At 42.7% G+C, this 23,657-nt stretch overlaps 1 protein-coding gene across 1 annotated transcript in view; it reads left to right on the forward strand.

The window, feature by feature from the left end:
• Dtnb (dystrobrevin beta) overlaps nt 1-23,657 on the forward strand; it is a 204,364-nt gene that overhangs the window by 51,504 nt on the left and 129,203 nt on the right. The window contains exons 6-8 of the mRNA XM_059248686.1: nt 9,824-9,978; nt 17,816-17,921; nt 20,687-20,853. Coding sequence (XP_059104669.1) covers nt 9,824-9,978; nt 17,816-17,921; nt 20,687-20,853 — 428 coding nt within the window. The remainder of the gene's footprint in view (nt 1-9,823; nt 9,979-17,815; nt 17,922-20,686; nt 20,854-23,657) is intronic.

A 23,657-nucleotide genomic window follows, 5' to 3' on the forward strand; every position in this document is an offset into this window, starting at 1 on the left:
TACCAGATGATTTTTGCTGTGATCAAATTGTTCCTTAGTCAGGCTCAGCTACTTAGAAATTGATAGCCTGGGGCGGTGGTGACACACGCCTTTAGTCCCAGCACTTGGGAGGGGCAGAGGCAGGTGGATCTCTGAGTTTGAGGCCAGCCTGGGCTATGGAGTGAGTTCCAGGAAAGGCACAAAGCTACACAGAGAAACCCTGTCTCAAAAAAACAAAAAACCAAACCAAACCAAAACAAAACTTATGGGGCTGGAGAGATGGTTCAGAGGTTAAGAGCACGGACTGCTCTTCCAGAGGACCCAGTTTCAATTCCCAGCACCCACATGGCAGCTCAAAACTGTCTGTAACTCCCATTCCAGGGGACAACACTCATGGCAAAACACCAATGAAAAAAAATTAATTAAAAAAAGAAAAAAAAGAAAAGAAATTGATAGCCTGATCCCCTCTCAGCCTTTCCTATCGCTTCCCAGCTCTTTTTCCTTTTATTGATGTTACTTGCTTTTCATTTCTGTCCCCCCACTTTCCATAGGCTGCTATTTGTAACTATTTGATTTTGCTGCTTGTGGGTTTTACTTATCCAGTCATTGGGTTAGGTGTGTGTGTTTGTGCCCACCTGTCTGTCTGTGCACCATATTCACACAGATGTTGCCCTTTATAGAGGGCAACAGTGAAGGTATTCATCCAAATTTAGAGTCCAGTTTTAAGCTGCTCTGCTTCTCCACTGTGTTAATACTGCCATAGCAGAGACACACTTAGGACCAGGTGCCATGTTTCAGAGAAATGAAAGCTGAGGGTGGGTTTTAGTGAAGTGTCAGAATTATGTGTGTTGGGGGCGGGGTGACTCAAGGGATTATAGTGCTTTGTCAGAGCCTGACAGGACCCCAGAACTCACACCAGTCTCTGTTAGTCCCATGATGCACACACACAGATATCAACATCATTTTAAAAAGACAGAATTCTAACTTTTTGTGTTTGAATGAAACATAAATTCGTCATCTATATTATCTTTTTTTTTTTTCAAAAGAAATCTCCGTAAAGGAATAAACAAAGGAAGAAAAAAAAAAAAGAAATCCTTATATAAGTGACCCTTAGCATTTGAAGTCTGTATTGCTCAGGGGTCAGCTATACTGTGCTTTTTCAGATTTCACTTGTTGCTGTTTGTGGTAGTGATGTTTGGTCGTGTGTTCATTGTCATTGGCTGATTGGATGGTGTTAGAGGTGCACTGTCTTGAGAGATCTCTCTTTGCTTGTTCCTGTATGCCACTGACAGAGAAGTATCACACAGGCAGTATTCCTTAAGTGGTTATCATGAGAGAAGCACCCATGTATTCGGATGGTCCGTTTGGGCTGCCCGTGAGAACCTTTACATCTGGGTTCTCCTTCCCAGATGTGTTCTCTCTGGTGGAGGTGGCTGAATAATGGCATAGGCAAAAGAGAGATATGGTCCTGCTTGGTAGCCTCCAACCATAGTTTATTTCTCCTGCCTGTGGGTTTAGTTTACGTCCACACTGCAGCTTCTTCTTTCTGACTGCATTCTGTTACCTCTAGTCAAGGCCCCACTGTATTAAATAAACCTCTACTGTGTGGACTACACCTCAGCATTATTATTATTTCTTTTTCTCCTTCTCTTCTTCCTCCTCTTCCTTCTTCTTCTTCCTTTTGCTTCTTGCTTTTTAGTATATTTTTCAAAGATTTATTTATTCTTTTATGTGCACTGGTGTTCTGCCTGCATATATATCTGTGAAGGTGCCTGATCCCCAGGAATTGGAGCTACAGACAGTTGTGATCCACCATGTGGGTGCTGGGAATGAACTCAGGTCCTCTGGAAGAGCAGCCAGTGCTCGTAACTGCTGAATCATCTCTCCGGCCCCGCCTTTTAGAATTTTTAAGCTAAAAAATTCCTTCATTTTCCCCTCGACCTTTACAAAACTATTTTTTATTTATGTGTGTATGTTTGTGCCTGCTTGTCTGTGTGTTCACCACATTCATACAGGTGCCTGCTGGAACTGGAATTACAGGAGGTCCTTTGCAAGAAAGCAAATGCTTTTTACTGCTGAGCCATCTCTCCAGCCCCTGCCTCCATCTTTTATATCTGATGTGTTTTAATATCAAAATAGCATTTTAAATGACTTGGTAAACATTTGTGCTTTTGGTCTGAAATGTGTTCGATTTTTCAGAAATGCCCCTTACTGTGGCTCTTAGGGCTGTATTCCTAGATCAAAAGGTAATTTGCATAGGATTCTAAATGCCAGTGACTTGTAATCAGGGTATAGACTTCAGTTGAGTGTGATCAAAACTCAGCGTCAGCACCCCAGCGTGGGAGCAGCCCACCACCCCTGCCAAACCAGACTAGTGGCTACTTGATTGACTGGTCATCTCCTTACTTTGCCACGGTTCACTATTTGTTTCCTAAGAAATTTAACCCTCTTGTTTAAACCCCATCTAGTCACACTGAAAGTGGCAAGCAATTCACTTGCTTTATTTATATTTCGATTTGTTTACTTTAGGTTTTATTTTAAAGCTAGTGTTGTGATTGCGAAGAGCAGTTTAACAGATGTGTGGGGAAGACTGTAAAGATGCTTTTATCTGTTCATTCACTGGACTTGGGGAGGAATAATCGGGGCTGTATCTCAAGTTATAGACACACACCTCTAACACTTCTTTTATTATTATTATTATTAATTTTTGAGCTCTGAGCCTGGTCATGAGAGCCTAGAACTCTGAGGCTTCAGGGATTCTCCTACCTCAACCTTAGACAGTCCAAACATCAAAATGCTAACAGCAGTTTTCCCTGGTTGAGCACACTGGGTTTATAATAGTACCAGTTTATATGACTTATCTTTTTACATGTCTTCCAAAGACTGCACTCTGAGTAGAGAAAAGCTAGCCTGAGATTCTCCCTCCTCGGTTCGCTCAGAATTGGCTTTTCTCACCGATGTCTCAGCTGCTTGCTTCTGGTGTTTCATTAACAGGCCCTACAGAGGCCTCTGGTTGAGGCTTCAGATGAACAGTTTCCATCTTCAAAATTCTGTTTCCTTTGCCCGGCCTTTAATCACCTGTCACTCCACCCTCCCTGGTGTCTGCCAGGCAGCCCTTGACTTCTCTTTTAATCTGCATCAGAGACGCCCGTGTTTTGCATTTCTGGAATAATTGAAATGCCTTAGAATTAGAAGCAAGCAAGAAATACTCTCTGTATCTGTACTTTATGAACTATAAAAAAAAAAATGAAGAAAAGCAAAAACTAAGAGAAGCGATGTTGTGGTTAGGGTTCTCCAGAGCAGTGGTTCTCAGCTTTCCCAATGCTGCAACACTGTGCTGACCCCACCCATAAAATGATTTCATTGCTACTTCATAACTGTCATTTTCTACTGTTATGAATCGTAATGTAAATATCTGATATGTAAGATATCTGATATATGGCCCCCAAAAGGGTCATGACCTACAGGTTGAGAACCACTGTTCTAGAGGCACAGAACACATATGCACGCGTGTGTATGTGTGTGTGTGTATATATACATATAATACATGTATATTCTAATAAATCCTTTACATATACACACATCTATCTATCATCTATCTATCTATCTATATCTATCTATCTATCTATCTATCTATCTATCTATCTATCTATCTATCTATAGGGGTTTATTCAAATGGCTTACAGACCGTGGCCCAGCTAGCCCAACAATGGCTATCTGTGAACAGAAGGTTCAGGAATATAGTAGTTGTTCAGTTTATGAAGCTGGTTGTCTCATCTGGTCTTTAGTATACGCCAGAATCTCAAAGAAGTAGACTCTGATGCCAGTGAAGGAATGGACTCGCCAGTGAGAGCAAGCAGGCTGAGTCCAAGTTGTTCAGTTTATGAAGCTGGTTGTCTCATCTGGTCTTTAGTATATGCCAGAATCTCAAAGAAGTAGACTCTGATGCCAGTGAAGGAATGGACTCGCCAGTGAGAGCAAGCAGGCTGAGTCCAAGTTCCTTCTTCCACGTCCTTATATAAGCTGCCACAAGAAAGTGTGACCCAGATAAGGCTGGACCTTCCCACCTCAAAAGATCTGGATTAAAGGTGCATCTTCTCACCTCAGAAGATCTGGATTAAAAGTAGGTCTTCCCATTTCTATTGATTTAGTTAAGAAAAAAAAATCTCTCACAGGTGTACCCAGTCCCTTGGGTTTTAGTTAATTCCAGATGTAGTCAAGTTGACAACCAAGAGCAGCCATCGCAGGGGCCAAGAACTCTATGTGAGGTGGGTGTGGCTGAATCATCAAAGGCTTCGAGCAAGCCCCCCTCCCCTTGCAACTTCATAAGTGACGTGGGATTTTAACGAGTTGGAGAATTCAGAGTGCCTTGTATTTAGTTGCGTTGTGTGCTTATAAACAGACAGATGTGTGTACATGGGTTTCTGGGTCAAGCCACCCAGTAGGTTGAAAGATGGCCGGAGTTGGAAGTCATCTTTGCCAGGAAACATTCATATAAAAGAATGACTGTTCATTAATAGTCTTGTCTCTTTAGTCTGAACAGCCCCGTCCCTTTGCAGGAGCCTGTGGTGGGTAATGAGTTTCCTGAGAGTGCAAGGAAAAGGAGACACAGATACAAGACCTTCAGTGCTTATATACAGATGTAAGCAGTCAGTAAAACCAGGGCCACTGTCACCAGGAACAAAATTCAAACGTGCCGATGGTAGATCTGCAGTATTGTGCCTGTTGTACAGGGGATATAGAGGATTTTAGAAACTGGAAGAGACGTGCATTTTGAGGGACTCAATTGTGGATTTCTCACAAGGGATAAAGCCTACTTTCCCCCCTCTTTTCTCTCAGCTAGAAACAACTGTTGAGGAACTGGCATACTTTCTTTCAGAGGTATATAAATAGAAAGTTCACCCTGTTATGCCAGAACGGGATAGGGCTCTAATTAGAGAACTAATGTATTTTTTTCTTGCAGTGCTAAGGGTGGAGCCTGTGGTCTGATACCTGCCGCATACCCCCGTTACTTAATGCGTAGTTGTGCTCCTCATAAGAATAGCAGTCAGGTTTTGAAAATGGAGTCAACTGTGCCCTTCCTTCCTTGATAGCTTTATTCAATTTTATTTGCTTCTTTAAGCTTTGTTATATGCAAGTAATAAATTACACTAACTTAGATTCATTACTTGTTATTCTTCATTTGAGAATTCAAAAATCAGCTTAGTTTTGCACCATTTTTCTTCAGATAAGAGAAGCTTATTTAAAAAAAAAAACACAACTCACTGGTTAAACCAGTAACTCAAGAAGTAATGAGTTACCTCATTATGCCTTCAGTTTTTAGAGCTAGCTGTACTTCTTCTCTGAAAACCAACAAACATGCTCCTTTTTCCCCTTTTATAATCAGTGCCCCTTTCCTGATTAAAAAATTACTACTTTGAGTCCATTCAACATGACATAGTAAATGAGTGAAATTGAAAATAATACATTTTTATGGGTGTAGCTAGTCATAGATTCTTTGGTTATTATTTCCCTTTATGTTTCTGAATAAATTAGATGAAGACTTGACGTGGGTGTTGTACGCATAAGCTTGTGATTATGATACTGTGCACCCGTCAGTATGTGGCAGCTAATGTTATGTGGCCGTGAGTTAGTTACTCATTGTCTTACTAGCTGTGAATACATTTAGTGGTAACAGAAAACTTGATTAATAAGTGACTTAAATACATTGGAGGTTATATTCCTCATGTGAAAATAAGTCCAAGGGTGCTGAGTTCAGAGTTGGTCCCATGACCTGAGGCCGTCATGAGACTCCATTTCTTTCCATCTTCCTGCCTTGGTGTATGGTACCCTCCTTAGGGTAATAAGATGACTGCTCTGACCCGGGCTGGGGTATTCATTCCGGGCAGAGAGAAGCGAGGTACCAGTACTTTCCCAGAAATCTACTCCAGAGTTACAGTGTGGACAGGGAAGACTCTTTAAAAACATGCACACGGCCACAATAAACACAGTTAGGATTCAGCTAGTGGGCGAGAGGGGAGGTAGACACTGTGTGGGTGCCTTGAGGTGTCTGCCACATCCCGTACTGACCCTTTGCTCTGACTTAATGCGTAGTTGTGCTCCTCATAAGAATAGCAGTCAGGTTTTGAAAATGGAGTCAACTGTGCCCTTCCCTCTTTTTAAAAACATAAGCATCTCCGAGCTCACTGCAGCCCTTAACTGTCTGTAGGATGGCCCCACTTGCAAACATGATGATAGGCCCCTGCACTTTGTTCTGATACTAGGTATGACATCTCTGGCTTCTTTATTTCAGTCAGGTTTGTCACGGTTTCCCAAGCTAGAGATTTAGTATCATCCTAACCTTTAAAAGTTCTTTATTCTCTTATCCAATGCATCGAGACACCTTGATTTGATTCCTCTTCCATATCACTGGCCACCATTTCCATAATCCATACTCTCGTGGACAGGGTTTCCTCAGTGGCTGCCATCCGGTCCCTCTCCTCCTCATCACAGTCATTAGCCGTCTACTCCTGAAAGGTAGCTTTTAAACACTTGGGCTCCACTTAAACGTTTTAAAATCAGATTCCACTCGTTTTTGTCTTTCAGAGTTTCTCTCATGACAGAAATGCTGTACTTATCTCTCCGTGGCAGTGTGCTGCCCTGGTCAGAACGTTTCTTTAGTGCCGGCTTCTCGTTTACCACCCCATGAGGACATAGCTGTAAATCTCTGTCAGGGACTCTTGGACCCTTCTGTCTCTTAGTTCCACTTGTATCCTGCTTGTACCACACTGTTTCAGATCTCCTTATGTAGGATCTAGATACTAAATTCCTTTCTTTGAGACTTGTTTGGGTCTGGCATGGAGGTTGGTTGACGGTGCTTGCCTGACATGCATGAAGCTCTGGGCTCACTCCCTGGCACCACATCCACCCTCCCTGGAGTGGTGAAGGGAGGTAGAGGCAGGGTCACCACAAGTACAGGCCATTCTTGACTACGTAATGAGGTCTACACCAACCTAGGCCATGTGAAGTCCTTTCTCAAAAAACAAACAAATGCCCAAAACCAACTTCTTTTTAACGTATTTAAATTAAATATGTAATTTATTTTTATTTTATATGCATTGGTGTCAGAAGCTCTGGAACTGGAGTTACAGATAGATATGAGCTGCCATGTGGGTGCTTGGAATGGAACCCAGGTCCTCCAGAAGAGCAGCCAGTGCTCCTAACCAGTGAGCCATCTCTCCAGACTTTTTTTTTAAATATTTATTTTTTTAAATTATTTTTATTTCATATGCATTGGTGTTTTAGAATTACTTTCTTATCTGTTACTTTAAATAACTATATGTGAGCACATGTGCACATATGTGATAGAGGTCATGTTTCCTTGTCACATGGTTTTGAACTCCTGGTTATCTTTTCTTCCCCTTAAGTCATGAAGAGAGGAATAGCTAAGACAGGAACTCTGTACGAAGAACAATGAATAGTGTTACTGGAAATTCCTTTCCCATCCTCTTGGCCAGTCTCTCTGTAATGACAGGATTGTGTTATATCAGAGTATCTTGGGATAGAAGAATTTATATGGTGTGTTAGTTGCTTTCCTGTTGTTGTGATAGAATACTCAGATAAAAACAAGTCGGGGAAGAAATGGTTTATTTTGGCTCACAGTCCCAGAGGGGGTAAGCCCATCATCAGAAGAAGCGGGACATGGTAGCAGGAGCGTGAGGCTGGCCTGGCAGTCAGGAAGCAGAATGATCACATGTCATCTCCGCGTAAGAAGCAGAGAGGGGGTGGGGGAGGTGAGGCCAGCCCTAACAACAGTGTCGACACTTTATACCCACGGATAAGTGTAGTCTTCACCCCGTGTCAAGGAAACTTGTCACCGCAGCACCACGGAGACCACCGCAGAAAACCACAGCCAATCAAAATGCAGAGTGGTGGGGCCCAGTCCTCGTGGATAAAACGTTTATAAAATGCTCCTGTACCCAAGGCTCGAGGAACATTGCGGGAAGAGGGTGTGGAAAGAGTGTCAGAGCCAGACGATCAGGGGGTTTTGTGGTGGGAGTGTGTCTTCTAGGAATGCCAGAAGCTACACCCGTGGAGTCTCACCAACCGCCCAGACACGAGCTGAATAATAATGACAGTGCCAATAGATATGCCAGAGTGGACAGGGAAAAGCCCACACGGCCTCAGCCCTACACAAAGAACTACAGGCAACTATGGAATGCTAAGAGTGGGAGAAACTGTCTTCCCTAGGGAAGAGTGCACCAGTTGGTAATCCAATTCCAAGTGGTCAGCCCTGAAAACTATATATATATATATATATATATATATATATATATATATATATATATATATATATATAAACATTGTACAGACGGAGCAAGTTGGATTCAGGGTGTGTGTGTGTGTGTAATACCAGTTATAAAAAAAGAGGCCATGATTTGAAAGAGAGCATGGGGGACATATTCAGGAGGAAAGGGAAAGGAGAAATGTAGTTATATTATAATCTTTAAAAAAAAAAAAAAAAGTGAGGCCGGGCTGCAGGGTATAAAAACACCATGCCTGCTCCTAGTGACATACTTCCTCCAACAAATAGGTGCCTCCTAAAAGTTTCAAAATGCTCTCCAATAGCATCCCCAGCTGGGGACCAAGTGTTTGATACATGAGCTTGTGGGGGACATTTCTCATCCAAACAACAATGTATACGCTATTATTATTTTTTAAATGTTTTAATTGAAATAGAATCACTCACTTACCCCTCTCCCTTTCCTCCATCCAGTCCCTCCCATGTGCCTCCCAACTTTCAAGCTGATAGCCTCTTTTTCTTTATTACTGTTATGTACAGATGTGTATGTATGCATGTACACAAATACAGAAATACAACCTGCTGATCTGTTTTTGTTGTTGTTTTGTGTATATGGCTTCAGAGCTGACCACTTGGCATTGGACACCCAGTAAGGGTGCTCATCCCTGGGAGAGGCAAATTTTCCTTTTTCCAGCAGTCTCTAGCCGCCTGAAGTTCTTTGTCTAGGGGTGGGACCCTGTGAAATTTCCCACCTCCCATGTTGCTCTGCCCATTGATACCGCCATCGCTCTGGTCTTGTTTATGCAGCCATTTTTAGGAAAGACCGTCTCACTGCAGACTTTCTGGTCGTCTGGCTCAGCAGCCCTTGTTTGTTTTAGGAAACAGGGTCTCGTATCATTCAGGCTGGTCTTAAAACTGCTGTACAGTTTCTTTCACCTGCCTCTGCCTTCTGAGTGTTGTGTGCGTGTCTTATAAAGACAGATACGAAGGAGTAAAGACATGCTGCTCCAGGTTTTTCTTAGAACAGTGGGTTGCATATATTAAAAGCTGATTATCCTTCAGTTAACATGGATCTAGAAAGTTTCTAGGTGGGGGCTGGAGAGATGGCTTAGCAGTTAAGAGTGCTTGCTGCTCTTGCAGAAGACCTCGATTTGATTTTGATTTTGATCACAGCTGCTTGTAACTCCAGCTCCAGGTGATCCATTGCCCTCCTCTGGCCTCTGTGGGTACTGCACGCGTGTGCACAGCCCCTCCCCCACACTTAAAAATTTTTTGGAAAGGTAAGTGGGCATACGTAAATGGTTATTCCACTTAGTGTTTAGGTAGAATCCTAAGTGATAGGATTGAGGGGCCGTGTGAGCAAAGTATCTACACAGTGTTAATAAGAATGAGAATAATTTGAATGTTAACTAAACACTGTAACTTTAAACATTGTAACTTTAATCGTATGGTACTTCTGAATGATGCATGTTTAATGGTGCAGAAGTAACACAGAGCCATTTGTAATTTTCAAGAGATGATTATTTTCTCATCGTTTGCCTTTATTTGCTTTTGTTCCTAAAGACATTTTCTCCCAGATGTCAGATTCCAATGGCTTGATGATGTTCGGCAAGCTTGACCAGTTTCTGAAGGAAGCCCTGAAGCTCCCGACAGCTGTCTTTGAAGGACCATCCTTCGGGTACACAGAGCACGCGGTCCACACCTGTTTTCCACAGCAGGTAAGGAGCTTTGACACGGCCTCGGCTACAGGAGCCTCCAGCTTCTCCCAGATCCCCCAGATGGCTTCCAGCAGAGGCCTGAGTAAGGCAGGGGAGGGGGAAAGTTCACCCGAGGACTCGGGTTCTCAGGTGAGGTAACCTTGGAAGTATTTTAAAGAAAAATGTTTTAAAGGTTTTTTTTTTTTTTTTTTTTTTTTTTTGCATTATTGCGACTGAATGTATATGTTTTTTCCCCTTCTTCTTTTTAAGTAAGGTTCTTTAAATTTTAAATCGAGGGATTTTGACCTAAAGCTATAGCGATCTTGGATCATTGTTTCCTGCACAGTGTTCACCTGCCCCAGCAGAGTGCACTGAGTGCACATTGCATGTGACATAGTCAGGAGTTTGGCTGCTTTTCCTGGTTTTTCACCTAGAGGTTGGTATGAGTGAGTTCCCAAGAGTTTTAACTCTGCCTCGGAGACTGGGAATAGAGTAGATACTCATAACTCAAGGTAGAGAATAGATAAAAGTACTGTAATACTGCATTTAGAAAGTTAGGACAAACAGAAAATTAAGGGGAAAAAAATCTGTTTTAAAATCAATAGAAAAGGGGCTGGAGAGATGGCTCAGTAGTTAAGAGCACTGGCTGCCCTTCCAGCGGACTCAGATTCAAGTCCCAGCACCCACGTGGCAGCTCAAGCCTGTCTGTAACTCCAGTTCCAGGGATCACACACACACACACACACACACACACACACACACACACACACACACTTAGAAATAATCAAAGCAAATGTTAAAAAAAAGTATCTTCAGAAAGATACCTTGCTTTCCTGGACGTTGAATAAAATTTGGCAAGAATTACCTGGCACGTGCATATTTGTGTTATACCGTACACATTTTAATCAAAGGATTTATTTCATGGTCCCCTCAGCAGCCCTTCAACTGGGCAATTTCTGTAGATGAGTGCCATGTTTTGTTGACCTGCAGACATCTCTTCACTTGTCACCTCTGGTGTTGAGCTATTTCTCGTGACCAGTGGCGTCTTAGTTTCCTTTGGGTAGGCACTGGCTGTGACAGGCTGTCATGTCCTAGAAACACTAATAGAGTGAGTTTGGACAAAGTTTAATACAAGAATTAAGTTCATCTGAGTGATGGTGTCACACGCCTTTAACCTCAGCACTCAGGAGATGGAGGTAGGTAGACCTCTGAGTTCTAGTTCAGCCTGGTCTAGAGAGCAAGTTCCAGGATAGCCAGGGCTACACAGAGAAACCCTGTCTTGAAAAAAACAAACAAGGATTAAATTCAGTAAATTTTGGAGTTCTTTTTGTAAACAGTCTTTTTTTTTTCCCCCTTGCATTCTCCTTCCTACAGTGTATTTCTTTGATGTGAGTTGGTTGTTACACTGTCAGCTGGAGGATTGTTTCCAGGCAAATTAGAGATGGCCTTGCTGGTTCTGATGCAGGCTTCCTGATGCTTTGGGATGAGCAAGGAAGTGATTGATCCCAATTAGAGAAAGGATGGAGATTTAAGAAACACCGGAGGTCCTGCAGACCTTCCTTAAGTGAAAGAGTTAAGAGGCAGGAGGTCCAGCCTTTACACATCACACCTTGACAGGGTCCTCTGCAAATGTGTTGGGCCGCATTTGGACATGCCTGAAGAGGTTGTGAGCTGCTTCCCTTTCTGCAGCATTCAGGTGACAGGTAGTGATGACACTTCCTCAGCCTAAAGTACAAGGTTATGGAATTATGACCCAGTGTTTAGTTGGATAAGACTGTCCTATATAGGAAATTGTTGCCCTTAGGAAGAAGGAACGAAGTAGTGGACGTAAGCCTTAAAGTTTTGTTTGGCTGATTCTTAGTGGTTATGAACCAACCAACTGAAGTCAGAGGCTTAAAAGTTATTGAATATAAACAGAAAATGAATTTACATTTCTCCCCAGTTTTCTAGATTCCCAAGTTTTGGAGGAAGACTGTTTTCTAGGTCTTGGTGCTGACTTTAGCTTAAAGAGTTGACTGCTCCCATGGAGATTTTAGATCTGTGTGGGAAGGGGAATGTGAACCTCAGAGTCGGGAGGGAGGGTGGCGGGATGGAAGGTACGTCCTACAACATGGCAGTCGGTGTCTTCAGACATCTCCTTGATGCACAGAAGAAGGGGGAATATGGAGAGAGGGGTGGCATTTTTGTTGGTTAGTTTTCAAAATAGTGAGACTATTTCATCTATTGGAGCTACTTCCTGATTCGACTTTATCCAGCAGATCTCCTCTGGCTATGTGCCAAAATGAATTTTCTTTCTGCTCGGAGACATTTTCTGGTTGTTCTGACCTTGCTTTCCTGGACGTTGAATAAAATTTGGCAAGAATTACCTGGCACATGCATATTTGTGTTATACCGTACACATTTTAATCAAAGGATTTATTTCATGGTCCCCTCAGCAGCCCTTCAACTGGATAATTTCTGTAGATGAGTGCCATGTTTTGTTGACCTGCAGACATCTCTTCACTTGTCATCTCTGGTGTTGAGCTATTTCTCATGACCAGTGGCGTCTTAGTTTCATTTGGGTAGGCACTGGCTGTGACAGGCTGTCATTTCCTGCATGTGTGAGAACTTGGCCAGGACTGTTCGTGTTGACACTGCTGCTGAGTTAGAGCCACTTTTGGTACTATACATGTCATTTCAGTCTTCTCAAAAATATATACTGTGACCTGGCGTTAACAAGTTACTGTAAACACAGGAAGATGTGAACACAGACCAGAGGAGAAGACATTGGATAATTACTGAATTTATTTTGCAAAGCAATACTTAGGTATTTACAGTATCTTGTTTTAGAGAGGATATCTACAAAAAGATGAAACTAGATTATATTATTTTTTTATTACCAAACATCGGTGATATCTCTGGGTTTCTATTACTTTAGTGAAACACCATAGCAAAAAAGCAAACTTGGGAGAAAAGGGTTTATCTGGCTTACACTTTCATATTGCTGTTCGTCAGGACAGGAACTCAAACAGGGTAGGAACTTGGGAAGCCGGAGCTGATGCAGAGGCCATGGAAGGGTGCTGCTTACTGGCTTGCTCCCCATGTCTTGCTCTACCTGCTCCCTTACAGAACCCAGAAACCACCAACCCAGGGATGGTGATGGGCCCTCTCCCAGTGACCACTAATAAGGAAATGCCTTACAGGAGGAGCTTATGGAGGCATTTTCTCAATTAAGTTTCCCTCCTTTCAGACAATTCTCTCGCTTGTGTCAAGTTGACCTAAAACTAGACAGGACAAGTGATGGCCAAAATACCGCAGAAGAATTTCTTGTCCCATCAAGCAGTGCATTTGAAGGCAGTGAAAACCCCCGAATCCTTTTGAGTTAGATGAAAGAAATTTCACTTCGTTAAGAGCTGGGTGTGATTGCTCACATGTAATGAGGAATTGCGGCTAATTAAGCCATTGAGTTAGTTTAATTGGCTAAGTATTTTTCTTCCTTAGTGGTAGAAAAATATATATAATGATGTACCTTAGAAGGGATCTTCCCAGTGCACCTTAGATCAGATGAAATGGAGTGTATAAAATGGGTTTTATTGTGAGCGAGTCTGTCTCACTACCATTAATTAGACTGAGCAAAATTACAGAGACCTAGAAGTGAAGTTTTGTTCTAGCCGGGTCTGCAGAGGAGAATGTCTTATTAAAGGAGTCCTTAGACACGGCAGGTGGTTCCCCAGTTTTCTCTATTGAATTTTCATAGCGCCTGCTGCCTGCGCACTGTACAAAAAGTCCCCTGCATGTGTTGCATGCAGCTCAGGGGCGCCCTGAGGGAGGGACGTTAGTCCCCCCCAACTGTACATCTCTAGTTATTAATACTCAGTTATTGCTAAGTGTGGAAACAGATCCAGCCGCATGTGCCATGCATACCTGCCTGCCTGGGGCTGTGGGCAGGGTGGAAGGCTCCAGCTTGGAGTCTTGGGGCTGGTGCTCCAGCTCTTTGCCTGGCCTTTGCTGGTAGCGCAGTCTAGAGGGCATTCTCCTAGACCTTGGGTATTGCTCCTACCCTGCTGCTTTGTAGTTTTCTAGGCTTTATGGACAGCAGGAAAGTTTGTTTTCCTTGGCTTGCTGGTCCCTTAGTGGCTCAGTGGTCATCGAAAGAAGGCTGCTGCACATGACTTATTGGTCCTTTTAATCATAAGCAAGTTTGGTGTTGGACCATTTCCTGAAATACAGCTCTGAGATGGAGAAATGGCTCAGCTGGTAAAGAGCTTGCCTGGCAAGCATGAAACTCCCAAGTTTGATCCTCAGAACTCATGTAAAAAGATCTGGGTTTGAGTGTAGTGTGCTTGGGATCCCAGCACTGGGGAGGCTGGGAGCCAGGAGGAAGCCCTGGGCTCGTCTGCCAGCTAATCGAGCTGAATATGGTGAGCTTTAGCTGCAGAGAGAGATGTTGACCGAATTATCTCCACTCTTTTGGAAAGCAAAAATAGAAACTTTTATGAATTCCTCTGTGCCTGCTGATAAGGTTCCTAGTGTGCCCTCCTGGCCCCTGCCATTCCACCCTCAGCCTGTCTCTTCTACAGGCATTCCTGGTGCAGACCCCTGCCACCAAGCCATGCTTGCTCCCTGGAGGCCCTTGCCAATGTCTTGCTTGGTCTCTGCAGCTTTGATTTACATTTCTCTTGTTCTGAGTAACCTGCACTTGGGTGAGTGAGACTAACCAAGGTCCAGTCTCTGTGTATTTGTTAGCTTCCAATGACGTGCAAGTCTCCCTGATGCCTCTCCCCGCCACAAAGGCCTCTGATTTCATCTCCCAGCAAAGATCCCTGTCACTCCTGTCTGATGCTCTGAATCCTTCAATGCTCTGCACTCCCATAGCATGTGTTGCATGCAGCTCAGGGGCGCCCTGAGGGAGAGACGTTAGTCCCCCCCAACTGTACATCTCTAGTGATAAACAATACCATCCCTGGAAAATGAGCCACGCTTACTAAATATTTAAACAGTGACTTAAAATCATGTATACATGAGAAAATTAGTATTTTTTGAGTTTGAAGTTCTGACAGATTAAAACTTATGGTTGTATTTGCACTCTTAGTTTTATCATATTACTCCATTAGTTCCTCAAAAGAAATAGTTATTACACTGTGGAAAATATAGAGTTTTAGAGCACTTTTTATAATGCTTCTTGCAGCTATGATAAAAATACCTCCAAAGGTGTTCCAGCCTCTGCAGTTTTGCATCACAGAGTACTCTTGTTTTCGCAGGATTGAAGGCTGAACCCAGGGCCTCATGCCCTCGACTGTTGAGCCACATCCCCAGCTTTCAGATTGTTCTGATGTTTTTGTTTTTTGTTATGTTTGTTTGTTTGTTTGTTTTTGAGACAGGGTTTCTCTGTGTAGCTTTTGGAGCCTGTCCTGGAACTCTCTGTAGTTCAGGCTGGCCTTGAACTCACAGAGATCCGCCTGCCTCTGCCTCCCAGTGCTGGGATTAAAGGCGTGTGCCACTGCCGCCCATGTTCTGATGTTTAAAGTCTAAATCTGTGATGGACAAATTCAGAGTCCAGTGCTGATGGAAGGCTGCCTTTTAGCATTGGTTCTACAACTTAAGTTGATGTGTGTTTGCTCTTGACAAATAAAATATACCTCCAACTCTACGTAGTTATAAAAGCTAGTTTGCAGTCAGTTAAAAAATGTTTGACATGTCTCAGCTGGTAAAACACTTACCGCCTTAGCCTGGCGACCTGAGTTTAATCCCCAGGATCCAGATAAGAGGTGGAAGGAGAGAACTGATTCTACAGCTCTTTCCTCTGCCCTTGCACACATGATAATTATAAATAAATACAGTTGTAATGTTTTCATCCAAAAGCTCATAAAAATGCCACATTGAGACTGAATATCAACCATTTCTTAAGTTATAAAGCCAGTGGGTGAGAAATATTTACATATTGAGCAACAGAAAATACAGAGTACTTACAGAAAACGATGAAATTGGACATTGCAGCAGTGAGAATCTATTGTTAAATTATTTTGTTATTTTAAATGCTGTTTTAGTGAGGCTAGATGTCTGAGGTAGCAGGGATGTGAAAACGAAATAGAATAGAAATTGTTACTATCAAGGATCAGAATAACAAGTGATGATGAACAGAAATTCTTTTTGGGAAAGAAATACGAGATTACATTCAATAATGGGGATAACCAGTGTTTTTCCAGAGAGAATTACAAACGTGTTGTTTTTGCTTAGTGTATCAGGCAGCTGTGAAGTGATTAAAAATGAAGACCTTGTATCAAATAAAAAAACTTCATAAAATGTTGAGTGAAAAATATTATTTGTGGGGGCTGGAGAGATGACTCAACAGTTAAGAGCACTGGCTGCTCTTGCAGAGGACCCGGGTTCAATTCCCAGTACCCACATGGCAGCTCAGAAGTGTCTGTAACTCCGGTTCTAGGGGACCTGACACCCCCACACAGACATATGTGCAGGCAAAACACCAATGCACATAAAATAAACGTAAACATAAACAAAACAATGAACGTAAAATTAAAAATAAAATGTTATTTGTGTTTGCCTCCCGCTGCTATATGACTTGAAAGGGGAGGACTCTCTTAGTATCCCTCTCAGGTGATTGTGTCTGTGTCGGGCTGCATCTGGACAGCCCCACTGTCCTCTCACGAGAGAACAAGGCTGAAAGACAACGGTATTCTAAGTAGGAGGAAGATAGTTTTGCCCTGTGGACTCCCTGAAAATAAATGCTTAAGCACCTCCCAGGGGTGTCCTGGCCATGCTTTGAGAGGCACTCCCTGGCCCTTGTTCTATTTGAGACAGGATCTCATCTTGTGGCTCAAGTTGACACACAACTTGTGATCCTCCTGCCTCAGACTTCCAGCTGCTGGAACTACAGGTGTTGTCGCCTCTCCTGGCTTTCTGCTCTCCTCTGAGTGCTGTCTGTCTGCTGTGGGCCCTGCAAATGTGTCCTGTCAGTGCGGGCTTCCGACTGAGTGGCACGACACTGCGTTCCCTTTCCTCTCCCTTTAGATATTTTGTGGCTTAGGAGAAATAAAGAGAAAGTGTATTAATTGGAAAAACTGCTTCAAGTTTGTTCTGTCTGAATCACATAGCTGTACTTCTCCCTTGTCTCTAGACTGTCTTCTAACTGTCTCTGTGGATCATAATAGTGTCAGTGTTCCACGCAGTAGCAGCTGTCTGTTGAAAGAGACAAATACAGTCTATTGGGATCCAGTGGGAAGAGAGCAGATATATGTGTCTTACCTTGCGTGCTTGTTTATTTCAATAATTACTTGTTATCTATTTTAAATGTATTTTTATTAGTTTATGTGTATGGGTGTTCTGCCTGTATGTATGTGAAGCCATCTCTCCAGCTACTCAACAGTTATCTATTAAATGCCAACCATGTCCCACTGTTGAGGATGCTGGAAATATGGCTCCTAACCAGGCATCCTTAGTTCCTGTTGTCATAGACGTTTTGTTAGCAGGAGTGTGATGTCTGTCTCCCTCACAGGACAGCAGAAATGGTGATTGGAAGAACACTGGGCTCCGGCTCTGTGTCTGGTTTGGATTGGACGTGACCAGCCACTTAAATGCTTTACTCCTTTTCCTTACCAGTCAGAGGAGGAGGTCAAGACACTTCACAGCTGGTTTTAGAGACAGAGTCATGCCTGTAGAGATGCATTTTCAATAGAAGTGGTATGCATATATTAAAATGTGTCAATGTGTGTAGTCGTGAGTGTGATAATGTAAAATAATGTTTTGTTGTAAAATTTTACGTGCAGTTCATACCTGCTTGGTTGGGGCAATATTAAATGAATCTAGAAGTTTCAAGACACTGGCAAGATATAAAGTGTGTTTGTTTTTCCTCTCTTCACAGAAGAAGATAATGCTGAATATGTTTTTAGACACCATGATGGCCGATCCTCCCCCCCAGTGCCTTGTCTGGCTACCTCTCATGCACAGGCTTGCCCATGTGGAGAACGGTGAGCATGGCTTGACCCTTCATCCCTTAGGGTGCAGGGAGGAGGACACTGTGGGCAGTGTCCTGAGCTGCTATTGTGAGAAATTGGAACTTGCTGGCAGGCCACCATTTGAAGTGTGCCTTTTGTTTTCAGAAGAAGAATATTTATTTCCTCACAAAAGCAGGAGTCTTGTCACTTACCTAGGATTCTGAGAGATAATAAAACCTGCTTGGTATGGACATGGTTTTTTCACCCCGAGATTGCTTGCGTTTACCCGATGTGGTCAGGAATTTCAAACCCCCCCCCCCCTTTAATTTATCAGAATTGTAGCTTTGGAAAATTGGAGCCCTGAAGTATTAACCACCAAAAAACTCTAGTTGATTCTGAGTCATTAAAACATTGCTAAGCTAAAATTTAGTTCTGGGCCTCCTATCTTCCTTCTTTCCCTTTATTTTTAATTGATTAATTAATTAGTTTATTTGTTTGTGTGTAGTCTATGTGTGTGCACTTAGTATGTGTGCATGCGAAGGACGTTAGGTGTCTTTCATTATCTTTTGAGACAGACTCTCAGTGAACCCAGAACTTACCAATTGGCTGCCCAGCAAGCTCCCGAGACCTGCTTTTCTCCGTGGCCCTCCCACCGTGCTAGGGTTCCAGACTTGTCTGACCACACCCAGCTTTTCTGTAGGTGCTGGGATCTGAACTGAGGTCCTTATGCTTGTGGGGCAGGCACCTTACTCACTGAGCAATCTCCTCAGGCCCTTCTTTACCATCTTGCCTCTAAGGTACCCTCGAGATCCTTCCCAGCGATATGATTTCCCAGCAAAGTAGATGTTTTCACCTTGAATTGAACTGATGCTGACTTCTCAGAACCCTCTTAGTGTTTTCTGCTGTTAATTTTCATGTTTAGGTTGTGGGACTGTGTTCAGGGGGAGGCTGTCGCTTTCCCACACAGCCCCTTCTCTCCAGGCTGTTGTCTGTCTTCCTCCACAGGAGGCACCAAGGCAGAGCTGAGAGGCTGCTGAAAAGCAGAGTCCTCCTTCTCATTTTTCTCACACACTTTTTATTTTCTATCCAGCTTTTTCTTGTTTTAAATGTCTATACAACCTTTTGCTCAAGTCTGGATACTTCACAAGCATCTCAGTTTCTGGATTATTTTTCTAAAGGACTAGACTCTTAAAGCAGCTAAATTCTTAAATAAGATTTTCTAAATAGATGCATGAGTATTTAAATTGCTAAGCTGTACTTGGCTTTTCTTTTTGAGAGCAATACTTTTATTCTTAAGTGTTTTAGTAGTTTCATATCCAATTGATTTTCATAAACTGTCTTGTATCTCCTATGAGGAGTGGAGAGAGCCTCACTCGTCACGATGTGCTATTAATCATAGGAGTGCTTTACTATCACTTTATATGATTTGTGTTATTTATTGATCATATCCTTATATGATTAGTGATATTTCTTCTTAGAGACAGAGAAACGTTATGGAATCTTTGAAATGTCTAGAAATCATTTGTCTATCAATGATTTGTCTTGTTTGGTTTGGATCCTTCCTGGGTCTTGGAATTACTATTTAAAAGGACAAATACTAAGCCAGGTATGGTGCTACATACCTGTAATCCTGGTACTTGGGAGGAGGACACAAGAGTGTCAGAAATTGGCTGTCATCATTGGCTATATATTCATATATGTTCATAGCCAGCCAGGAAAACATCAGACCCCGTTTAAGAAACAAAAAACCAAGCCAAACAAAAAAAAGAAGAGACATATTTTTATTTGTTTAAGCTGAAGTTATAGTTTTCATGTTGGTTTATAAATCCAGATGTGCACACAGAGGAAGGCACCTGGTCTCTGTTGCACTTAACAAAGGTGACACTTTCCACAGTCTCTGAGCAGCCGTTAGTGACAGATGTAGCTAGAGTTTTCCTGCCTGGCCCACAGTCAGGACAAATCTCTCTCACCTGCCTGTCCCACAGCCGCTCAGACCCGACCAAGTAAACACAGAGACTTATATTGCTTACAAACTATATGGCCATGCCAGGCTTCTTGCTAACTGTTCTTATATCTTAAATTAATCTATTTCTATAAATCTATACCTGGCCACATGGCTTGTGGCTTACCGGCATCTTCACATGCTGTTTATCATCATGGCGGCTGGCAGTGTCTCTGACTCAGCCTTCCACTTCCCAGCTTTATTCTCCTCCTTGTCCCGCCTATACTTCCTCCTGCCTGACTACTGGCCAATCAGTGTTTTATTTACCAACCAATCAGAGCAACACATTTGCCATACAGAACATCCCACAGCAGACAGACCTGCTCACTTGTTGATCTGCCTGGACTGGCTCTCACGGCCCCTTCTGCTCACCCCCCCCAACCCCCCCCCCCCCCCCCCCCCCCCCCCCCCCCCCGCCGTGTGAGCATTGGCTCTTAATATGCTCAGAAGAGTAGAAGAAAGTCACACATGTTCGGCCAACATTGCCAGAGTCCATTTGATGATTTATATGACTATACTGTGGCATTTAATATCAACCCCAAACTTTCACGAACATTGACCGTGCTGAGGTTGGGGCTGTGCCAGGGGATGGCTTCACTTCTGAGCACACACTGTTGCTGGCACTTCCATTATTTCTTACAGACATAATGACATCGGGAGTCAGACAGTTTAGAGTTCTTGGTTCTGCCTGTTTCCACCTTGGTTGTTCCATTAGATTTTGGTTTTCCTCGGGGTTGGTTCTGGTTTCCCACTGATGTTATTTTGTCCCCCGCCCCCTCTTCTTTCTGGTCGCCAGTCTTCCATCCCGTGGAGTGCTCCTACTGTCACTGCGAAAGCATGATGGGCTTCCGGTACCGATGCCAGCAGTGCCACAACTACCAGCTCTGCCAGGACTGCTTCTGGCGTGGCCATGCCAACGGCACCCACAGCAACCAGCACCAGATGAAGGAGCATTCCTCTTGGGTAACTAACTGCTCCGTCTCTGATTGTGTGCTCTCAACTGTCTGCTTGGCTCGTGGGTTATGGGACTTGGTCTAGTGTCCTGCTGGCGGCGCCCTGCCCAATAGGGAGGCGGTGTCCAGAAATCTTAATGTCAGCATGGATGCTGGGGTTGCAGCTGTGTTTTTAAAAGCAGATTTTTAAGATGTTCTGGGAGGTACCCGCGTTTAAAATGGTCCTTTGCAAAGTTAAAAAGTGAATGTCTTCTGATTTGAAAAATTATACAAAGGAGATCTCCCTAGCACTTATTCCCTTAGCCTTAGGTTGGGTTTAAAGCCCTCTCTTCAAGTCAGTTTTCTTCGCAGGTTGGTGTGTTCATACGCTGCATAAAAAGTGTCATGTAGTACAGGAGTTACATTTGTGTATCTTTAGGTTGGAGAAAGACTGTATTCTATAACCATTACAGCATTGCTAGTCTTACCTTCAAAAGGAGCTTGTCAATAGTCCTTGGGTGATGGCCAAGCACAATGGTGTACACCTTAACCCCAGGACTGAGGGGGCAGAAGCAGACGGGTCTCTGTGAGTTACATCATTCTTTCTTTCTTTCTTTCTTTCTTTCTTTCTTTCTTTCTTTCTTTCTTTCTTTCTTTCTTTCTTTCCTTCCTTCCTTCCTTCCTTCCTTCCTTCCTTTCTTTTTATTAATAATTTATTTATTTTATTTTATGTGCATTGATGTTTTGCCTGTGTGTATGTCTGTGTGAGGGTCCCCTGGAACTGGAGTTACAGACAGTTGTGAGCCACCACCATGTGGCCGCTGGGAATTAAACCCGGGTCCTCTGGAAAAGCAATCAGTGCTCTTACCGCTAAGCCATCTCTCCAGCCCCACATCATGCTTTCTACATGGTGAGATCCTGTCTTGAAACAAAACAAAACAAATAAAATAAAACAAACCCAACATTTGGATTGAAATTGATATCTGCTCTTCCTGAGGTGTTCATAAATCATGTAATATGAATCTCAAGTATTTTCCTCACATCTTATGATTTATTTCTAGTTTTTTTTTTTTTTGTTGTTGTTTCATTTTGTGTTCTGTTTTTTTGGTTTTTCGAGACAGGGTTTCTCTGTGTAGCCTTGGAGCCTTTCCTGGAACGCACTCTGAAGCCCAGGCTGGCCTCGAACTCACAGAGATCCACCTACCTCTGCCTCCCGAGTGCTGGGATTAAGGGCGTGGGCCACCACTGCCCGGCTATTTCTAGTTTTTGTTGGCTGCTTGCTTTGCTAAATGGTAGAAGACCAGGCAGGGCCAGAAATATGGTTCCAGATGTAGGGTCTCACCCCAGTACCTACTGATCTGCAGGTCTTAAAAGGTCTTAACAACTGGGTTTCCTCACCCCTTTATTTTTCTTAGAATTCAATCAAGAAAAATGAAATAAACCAACACCAGGAAATGTTAAAGAGGGGGAAAGGAAAGGAAACACGGAGCATCAACCCCTGTGCACACTTGGCTGTATGAAACAAAACCTTGTTTCATGGAACATCCTATTGTTTGGTTTGCATTCCTGTACTATGTTTTGGTTTAAGATCATTTTTTAAAGTGGAAACCCCTCCAGTAATTTTTTAAAAATTACTATTATGGGCTGGAGGGATAGCTCAGCCGTTAAAGGCTAGGCTCACAACCAAAAAGTTACTATTACCTAAAGGTAACTAAAGACTGTCATTTTTCCCCTTTCCCTACGTAAAGCCCTATAGCCCACTGTGTTAATTGGTTGGTCAATGTGTCTTGTGTAGTTTTTAGTTTTAGAGTCCTGTCTGAACTGAGACAGGTTTTGCTCAGTCACTTTTCATGGTGATTTGGTCTGCTGGCATGCTTCTGGTGAGAATCTCATTCTGAATGCTGGGATGTGGAGAGCAAGGGGCTTCTTACCCCCTTAGTTTGAACCTGCTCATTGACCCAGTTTATAACCTTTTCAAAAGTAAGGATTTTGCATTTATTTAAAGATCAGTAACTGGGGGCTGGAGAGATAGCTTAGTGGTTAAGGACACTGGCTGTTCTTGCAGAGGTCCTGGGTTCAATTCCCAGCAACCACATCGTGGCTAACAACCATCTGTAGTGAGATCTGATGACCTCTTCTGGCATACAGGCAGAATACTGTATGTATAAATAAATAAATCTTAAAAAAAAAAAAAAAAGACCAGTAACCGAAACTGCTTTATGGTTTGCAAACGAACTTTTCATATACTCTTGAAATTTTTTTCTTTGCGTTATAGCATACACACAGAAAAGTGCAAGCCAGTCATGGTGAATTTATGCCTGTAGTACCAGTACTTGGGCAGCTGAGGCAGGAGGATTACCATGAATTCAGGCCAACCTGTGTTAAGATCTTATCCTCTACCAAACAAATAAATAAGCAGGTGCAGAATCCATAAGTGAATTCTTACGTATTTGATCCTCACAATACTGTGAAGATTTTCTTTCTAAATATTTCTCATTTTTATTTCATCTTTTCTGTATTTTTTCTGCCTTATCAATTCCTTTTTTATAGTAATTTAAGATTTTCAAAACTCTAGTATTATTAGCTTACATAATTTTGAGTCTGATACCATAAATAGGTCAGTTCTGAATTTTGATGGATTGCATGCCTTGGAGGGGTACATGTGTACCAGCAGTTAGTATATATGTCTATATGTAACTTGGTCTCAAAATTAAGAGTATGTACAGTAACCTGGCCCTTTGGAGGATAGGGGTTAATTTTGAGGCTGGATAAAGGAATTTCTGTTTAACAAAAAGATACATAATTATTTTTTTGGTGAAATGGGATTGAATTTAC

The sequence above is a fragment of the Peromyscus eremicus genome, chromosome 22 (assembly GCF_949786415.1).
Source record: "Peromyscus eremicus chromosome 22, PerEre_H2_v1, whole genome shotgun sequence".
NCBI lineage: Eukaryota > Metazoa > Chordata > Mammalia > Rodentia > Cricetidae > Peromyscus > Peromyscus eremicus.